The sequence below is a fragment of the Bison bison genome, unplaced genomic scaffold (assembly GCF_000754665.1).
Source record: "Bison bison bison isolate TAMUID 2011002044 unplaced genomic scaffold, Bison_UMD1.0 scf7180017864358, whole genome shotgun sequence".
NCBI classification, from domain to species: Eukaryota; Metazoa; Chordata; class Mammalia; order Artiodactyla; family Bovidae; genus Bison; species Bison bison.
Window position 1 is genome coordinate 3325715 of NW_011494930.1, and position 8527 is coordinate 3334241.

At 40.8% G+C, this 8527-nt stretch overlaps 1 protein-coding gene across 1 annotated transcript in view; it reads right to left on the reverse strand.

Moving 5' to 3' along the window:
* LOC104999634 (EGF-like module-containing mucin-like hormone receptor-like 2) overlaps positions 1–6188 on the reverse strand; it is a 12550-nt gene extending 6362 nt beyond the window's left edge. The window contains exons 1-3 of the mRNA XM_010855197.1: positions 6005–6188; positions 2848–2901; positions 2196–2315 (exon numbers count right to left, since the gene is read on the reverse strand). Of these exons, the coding sequence (XP_010853499.1) occupies positions 2196–2315; positions 2848–2901; positions 6005–6071 (241 nt within the window). The 5' untranslated portion in view covers positions 6072–6188. The remainder of the gene's footprint in view (positions 1–2195; positions 2316–2847; positions 2902–6004) is intronic.
* Positions 6189–8527: the final 2339 nt, after the last annotated feature.

The window sequence follows — 8527 nt, forward strand, 5'->3', positions numbered from 1 at the left end:
GCAGCTCACAGCTGAGTCACTGCAGGTATTCTCTGGCATTTTACCTCTCCCTGTTCCTAAACAGGAGGAAAGGTGCCCATGAGCCAGGTCCCCTTGGAATAGGTCAGGGAACCATAGAGCAAGTGCTGGGCACCAATGCTAAAAACAACAGCAACTTAGTAAAAATGCAGGAATAGAATGTTTGGCTCTTGTACATATATGATCTCCTTCCAGTCAGGGGGTCAAAGACGTTTAAAGCCTGGAAGGACTCACACGGCCATGATCAGTCAGGGTAGACAACTGGTCTTTCCCAGGTCAGAGTTTCTTATCCAGACTTTTGACATTCCCTTCTAAGGCCCCAGATCCAGGTTGTGGGTAGTATTAACATAAGGATATGAATGAAGGGGGAGGGATGCACACCTGAGGAATTGTTGTTTGGCCCCCATCTGATCACTGAGATTTCCTCCTCTCAGATGGAGACCCATATTAAAGGCTGAGGGATAGGGAGGAGTGAGTGGGGGCATATGGGAATGAGTGCTGGAAGGAGAAGACATGAGGATGGGAGATTCCTCAACCTGACAAGTGTAGTCCAAGGAAGGAGCTGGAATCCAGTTATAGCAGCAGCCAGATTTCCTCTCCATGTTCAAGAGTCTGCATATCTCCCTGAGACACACACATGCAAGTTCACAAAGGAATCTTTTGGATACTTCCAGGGTCAAGTAAGGGCTGTGCAGTAATTGCAACATCTTTTCCTTTCTTTGATAAAATTTACTTTCTCCCAAATTTTAAATAATACATCAATACTTAGAAAACAGGGAAAAAGTTAAAAAAAAAAGGGGGGATCACCCAGAATTCTAGTATTCTAGAATATTGTAGATTTTTTTCTTTTTTTTTCACTCATTGTTTCAAATATGCTAGGAATAATTTATTTTATTACCAATAACTCAGACTATTTTGAGCAGATGAAGAATATTTCTTGATGAAAAATCATATAATTTTCTTTTCCCTCATTAAAAAAAATTGCAGTAAAATGTCCATAACAAAAGTTTTCATCTTAACTTTATGTTTAATAATTTCCTTTTGTCATTCTATTTTTTTAAAGAATAAAAACTCCTTGGCTTTAGACATAGTCTGTTTCTACTACCTTATTAGTTATATAACTTTGGACATCACTCAATCTCTTTGAGGCTGAATTTGCTAATTACAAAAATCAGGCTACCTTGAAATCATGAAATTCATAGAAATAACCATACTGTATAAGCTCCTTGACATTGGTCATGGCAGTAACTTTTTTTTTTTTGGATTTGACAGCAAAAGCAAAGCAACAAAAGCAAACTAGAAAGGTGGGACTCCATCAAACTACACAGCTCTGTACAGCAAAATGAAGTGAAATTACTCAGTCGTGTCCCACCTCATGGACTATACAACCTATGGAATTCTCCAGGCCAGAATACTTGAGTGGGTAGCTGTTCCCTTCTCCAGGGGATCTTCCCAACCCAAGGATCGAACCCAGGTCTCCCACATTTCAGGCAGATTCTTTACCAGCTGAGTCACAAGGGAAGTCCAAGAATTTTGGAGTGGGTAGCCTATCCCTTCTCCAGAGGATCTTTCCGACCCAGGAATTGAACCGGGGTCTCTTGCATTGCAGGCAGATTCTTTACCAACTGAGCTATCAGGGAAGACTGTACAGCAAATGAATCTATCCAAAAAATGAAAAGAAAATCTACAATATCAGGTAATAATTTACAAATCATACATACATAAGGGGTTAATATCCAAAATATATAAAGAACTCATATGACTCAATAGCAAAAAAAAAAAAAATCAATTAAAAACTGGGCAGAACTAAATTTACATTTTTCCAAAGAAGATAAATGGCCAACAGGTACATGGAAAGGTGTTCAATATCACCAATCAATGAAATGGAAATAAAAACCAGATATCACCTCACACTTGTTAGAATAACTATTATCAAAAAGACAAGAAAGAACAAGTGTTAGTGATGATGTGGAGGAAAGGACTTTTTTCCATTGTTGGTATCAATTAAATTTGCAGCCCCTCTGGGACTGCTCACTTCCTTCATGCTTTCTTAAAGTGTCTCCTTTCTTATTCTCAACAAAGTGCTTCTGTGCTGCCCTCAGAGCTGAATGCTATAGATGTACCACAGCCTCTCCCCAAATCTGCCTGAGCATTTCCACCACCCCAAGGCTCTGTACCATGGCAACTCTTCAAGGGGCTGGTGAAGCTGTCCTCAGATGCAGAACTGAATCCTGGAATGCAGAGGCAGGCATCAGTGTTGACACATGGAGGGTTTGGAGTGCACCACCAAGCACAGGCTGTGAGGGAAGAAGCAGTGGGGATAGAGGTCAAGGAATTGTCAAGGAATGAACAAAGCCTGCTTCAGGCTGGTGATCTAATAATAGAGGAAGGGAAGGAATGGATGGGATGGCTTCCATTGGAAGTTATTTTTGTTTAGTTACTAAGTCATGTCTGACTATTTGTGACCCCATGGACTTTAGCCCACCAGGCTCCAGGGGATTCTCCAGGCAAGAATGCTGGAGTGAGTTGCCATTTTCCTCCTCCAGGGGATCTTCATGATCCAGGAATTAAACCTGTGTCTCTTGCATTGGCAGGCACGTTCTTTACCACTGAGTCAGCTGGGAAGCCCTTTCTTGGAATAGGAAGGGACAAAAACTTCTGAGCATGTTGGAGTGTGGAGGAATAGCTTCTCTTACATTCATAAAACTGTGTCTGGACCTTACATTCAGCATAAGCCTACTTTCTTAATCCTTTGTTGGTAAGAGGACACAGACCTCAGCATATGCTCCACAGCTTATGTCACTAATGGGGCTGGCTGAACAAACTTACGTTTCTTGTTCAAGGATGTGGATTCCAATGGCAAAAACAGCAGAATCAAGAATCCTGGGGGCAGAAAAACAGAAAGATGACAGAGTAGAGTCACACTCAATTTCATCTCCTGTCCCCATAGCCATTGCCACCTGGGGATGTGTTTCTGGGCCCTGTATCCTTCAGCTTTCCAGTGGCATGTCATATTCTCCTGTACTGTACTCAGGATCGAGAACTCAGCCTTTCACCTGAGCCTTGGGTCTCCCTGAGGAGTCAGTCAGCAACGGACACAGTCCTCATGGAAAAATCAGGTGCTACAGGTAAAGGACAGGCAATATATATAGACCAACAGCTGATGTTAGTAACACATCTTTGAAATTCCAACCTCTTCCAGTGGAAGTGTTAAATTGTGGAGGAGAAAGTTCTTTAGATTGTTGTACCTAGGTTATTTGTTCTCTGACAGTGGCAGAAATCTGCTCTGAAGGTTTCTCTTTCAGGATCTCTCTTTACGTTTAACATACATGACAAAGATGGGTATGGGTAGTAGAAATGGAACAGCCCTGAGTTGGAGCCCTAGCTCAGAATTATGTCAGCAGGGCATGGAGCCCTGGAATCAGGAGACAGGGAGTTTAGAGCATGTGAGAAGTAAGAACTAATGAAACTTCTAAGGTAGAAGAACTAAGGTAGAGTCACTATAACCTTGTTAAATGGCCTCTCCACATATAGCACCAATAACTTCTATGAAACTGAAAGAGTTAGTGGCTCAGTCATGTCTGACTCTTTGTGACCCCAAGGACTGTAGCCCACAAGGTGACTCCTCTGTCCATGGAATTCTCCAGGCAAGCATACTAGAGTAGGTAACCATTCCTTTCTCCAGGGCATCTTTCCCACCCAGGGATCAAATCTGGGTCTCCTGCATTTCAGCAGATTCTTTACCATCTGGGCCACCAGGGAAGTCCAATGACTTCTATGGTTCCTTCCAAGTGAACTCCTGGTCCTGCTATAGTGTATCAAGATCACAGCCTTTTTTCTTGATCTCCCAGTTTGGTCTGAGAAAATGAGTTACTGATCAAGTTTTCTGTTATGAAAATAACCCTTATATGTGGAATCTAAACAGAAATAATACAAATTAACTTACAAAACAGAAAGAGTCTCATAGAGAATGAACTTATGGTTGCCGGGGGGTGGGGGGTGGGGTGGGAAGAATGGAGGAAGGGATATTTAGGGAGTTGGGGATGGACATGTACACACTGCTACATTTAAAATGGATAACTAACAAGGACCTACTGCATAGCACAGGGAACTCTGCTCAATGTTATGTGGCAACCAGGATGGGAGGAATTTCGGGGGAGAATGGATACATGTACATGTATGGTCAAGTCCCTTCACTGTTCACCTGAAGCTATCACAACATTATTAATTTGACATATGTGTGTGTGTGTGTTAATCATTCAGACGTGTCTTACTCTTTGCAATCCCATGGACTGCAGCCCACCAGGCTCCTTTGTCCATGAAATTCTCCAGACAAAGATACTGGAGTGGATTGCCATTCTCTTCTCCAATCAAACCCACATCTCATTATGTCTCCTGCATTGGTAGGCAGGTTCTTTACCTTCTGTGCTACCTAGAAAGCCCCTAATTGGCTACACTCCAATACAAAATGAAAGTTTAAAAAAAAAAAAACGAATAAAAAAGAAAATAACTATGGGTGCAAAGATAAAATTTACTCTTATAGGCAATATGTGGAGCACATATTAGAGTCTGTTATCTTATCCATGGGAGCCAGTGAACCTTATGAAATTTTTTTACGATCTGTGAGTCTGCACAGAATTTTCCCCAAATGTGCCCAGAATTAAGAAAGTCATGTTCCACATATCAGAAGATAAGAAATATGGCCATTCTCATAAAAACCAGAAAACAATTTACAAGCAATGAGGACAACATATAAGGAACATTTGACTTACTAGGTAACAGGTATTATTCTAAACAGTGAAGAAAATAAAGATTCATCAGAATTAAGCTGACCTTTCTGATACTGTTTTTTCACCAATTCACTATTGAAAGTGTTGGTTGCTCAGTTGTGTCCAATTCTTTGCCTCCCCATAGGCTGCAGCCCACTAGGCTCCTCTGTCCATGGGATTTTCCAGGCAAGAATACTAGAGTGGTTTCCCTCAAATCATTCCATCCTGCATAAAGCCTATAGATTAAGTAATGGTGTTTTTCTTATGCCATTAGAATTTTCACATAGGTTGGTTTTATGCTCTTCTGGAAAAAAAAAAAAAAAGTTTACCAGGCTTGTCTCAGCCATAGTACCCAGATATTTTGTCAAACACTAGTCTAGATGCTGCTGCGGAGTTTTGTTTTGCTTTTTAAAAATGCGATTAACATTTAAAGCAGGGCTTCCCAGGTCACTCAGTGGTAAAGAATCTGCCTGCCTAGCAGGAGATGCGGGTTCAGCCCCTGGGCTGGGAAGATCACCTGGAGGAGAAATTAGCAACTTGCTCCAGTATTTTTGTTTGGGAAATCCCATGTACAGAGAAGCCTGGTGGATTACAGTCCATTGGGTCCCAAAGAATCTGAGACGACTTTGAGATTAAACATGCATGCACACACACATTTAAATCCATAGACTTTGAGTAAAGCAGATTACTCTCCATTATATAGGTGATCCTTTTTCAAACAGTTGAAAACCTTATAGTAAAAAGACTGACCTCACTGAGGAAGAGAGAATTCTTCCAGATTACATTTGGACTTGAGAAGCAGCATTAGGTCTTCCCAGGGTTTCCAGCCTGCCTCCCTGTCCTGTAGATTTTGAACTTTCCAACCTCTGCAGTCCCATGAACCAGTTCCTTCAATAAACCCCTTTCTCTTTCCTTCTCTCTAAACATTCCAGTGAATTCTCTTTCTCAGGAAAACCTGGACTAATACAGGTGGCAAAATGAGATATCTTTAAGTCTCCAATTTGCCCAGAAGTAAGTTTGACCAGTTTTCTCCTTTGAAACTTACTATCAGTGTGCTAATATCCTTAAAATTTCTACTTGTCTATCCCTTTTAGAGATAGTAGGAAAGCAAGTTAAATACCAAGGATGAAAGAAAGAAGAGAATATTTGCAGACTGGATAGAGTCCCCAAACAACTCTATTAGTCTTATAGTGTTATAGTGTTATAATTCTACACACCTGGAAGCAACCTTAGACAGCCATTTTTCATGATGTAGAGACCAGCAAGTCCAGCCACGGAAGACATCTGATCTTGGTCTGTGCGTGTTAAAAAGACTTCTTATTTTAAGTGTTACTTGCACTTTGAATAAGTTAACTGAGGAAAATGCTGATCTGGATTCTTTCTTCCCTTTTAATCTGCCCTATGATTAGCTTCTTAGAAACTGCAGTTCTGTTTTTAAACTATGTGCATGGTATTTATACTGAATTAGTATTTGGGCTTCCCTTATGGCTCAACTGGTAAAGAATCTGCCTGCAATGTAGGAGACCCTGATTCGATTCCTGGGTCAGGAAGATCCACTGGAGAAGGGAAAGGCTACCTACTCCAGTATTCTGGCCTGGAGAATTCCATGAACTTCATAGTCCATGGGGTCATAAAGAGTGGGACATGACTGAGTGACTTTCACATAGTATTTGTACTGAAATACTCATTGAAGGTGGTTTTTTAATCTTTTTGGTATCAGCTCAGTTCAGTTCACTCAGTCATGTCTGACTCTCTGTGACCTCATGAACTGCAGCACTCCAGGCCTCGCTGTCCATCACCAATGTTGAGTCCGCCCAAACTCATTTCCATTGAGTTGGTGATGCCATCCAACCATCTCATTCTCTGTTGTCCCCTTCTCTTCCTGCCCTCAATCTTTCCCAGCATCAGGGTCTTTTCCAATGAGTCAACTCTTCGCATGAGGTGGCCAAAGTACTGGAGTTTCAGCTTCAAAATCAATCCTTCCAGTGAACACCCAGGACTGATCTCCTTTAGGCTTGACTCATTAGATCTCCTTGCAGTCCAAGGGACTCTCAAGAGTCTTCTCCAACACCACAATTCAAAAGCATCAATTCTTCGGTGCTCAGCTTTCTTCACAGTCCAACTCTCACATCCGTACATGACCACTGGAAAAACCATAGCCTTGACCAGACAGACTTTTGTTGGCAAAGTAATGTTTCTGCTTTTGAATATGCTATCTAGGTTGGTCATAACTTTCCTTCCAAGGAGTAAGCGTCTTTTAGTTTAATGGCTGCAATCACCATCTGCAGTGATTTTGGAGCCCAGAAAAATAGTCAACCACTGTTTCCCCATCTATCTGCCATGAAGTGATGGGACCGGATGCCATGATCTTCGTTTTCTGAATGTTGAGCTTTAAGCAAACTTTTTCACTCTCCGAAGATGTGATACTATGTATAAGAAAACCTCCCCAACATGAATAATCATATTGGACTTTTTACCCCTGTGAGGCCTTTAGGTCAGAGTGAGCAGAATTATATATTTATTATTGATTAGTGGACATTTAAAAATTGTGTTGTAATGGGCACATAACACGATAATAGTTTCAAATGTGAAATGGGATTATTTGATATTTGTATATATTGCCAAATGATTACCAAAATAAGTCGTTAACATCCATCACAACACACAGTTACAAATTGTTTTTGCTTGTGATAGGAAATTTCAACTTTTTGGCCAATTCAAAATTAACTCAATTAAAAAATTCAACTGAATTAGGCAAGTTAACTCATAGGCAGGTGTTCTTTGATGCCCCTCACATTTATTTTCTTAATCATCAAGGTCCAAGAGCTCCAGTTATGAACAACGATGACCACCGCCCCCGCCCCATTTCTAAGGTACATTCTATTTGACCATAAACAGCTATGGTGCCCCACCCCCAGTCAGAGATTGGTTTCAGAATGGATTGGTGACTCCATCCTTGCAATGAGGACCAAAAGCTGTGGGGCTTCTAGTAAGATTCCTCCTTCCTAAGAAAAAACCCCTGATATCCCTTTTCTTTCTGAACATTGCAATTTCTGGATGCAATGCTGGAATGGCTCCATCCAGCAGCCTGAAAAGGGGCACCAGTCCAGTCAGAAAGGCAGAGCAGAAAAATGGACCTTGATGACATTGTTGATCAGCTGAATCACCCAATGCTGAAGTTTGTTTGACCTCAGAACTTCCCAATATGTAAGACAATAAATTTCCTGATTGCTTAATCTGGTGAGTATGGAGAGAGAGAGAGAGAGAGAAAGAGAAAGAGAGAGAGAGAGAGAGAGAGAGAGAGAGAGAGAGAGAGAATGCCTCTCACTGTGATTACTGTCAATGGATAAGACTGATTTTGAAAAATCATTAAATTCTGAATGGAATATTGAAAAAAAAAAGCTTTACTTTGTTAGAAACTTTGTAATACAATATTATTAGCTATTGTTGCTTTGTTGCACGTTATATCTATATGACTTATTTTATAACTGGATGCTTGTACCTTTTGATCCCCTTCACCCACTCCCTCTCTCTGTCCTCTGTTCTCTATATTTACAAACTTGTTTTTTTGTCCGATCTTGCTTCTCTAAATCTTTTAGAGTCTTATGTTTGTCTGATATATAAGATGTTTATACACATGCTAATAAAGTAATGCTCAAAATTCTCCAAGCCAGGCTTTAGCAATATGTGAACCATGAACTTCCAGATGTTCAAGGTGGTTTTAGAAAAGGCAGAGGAAC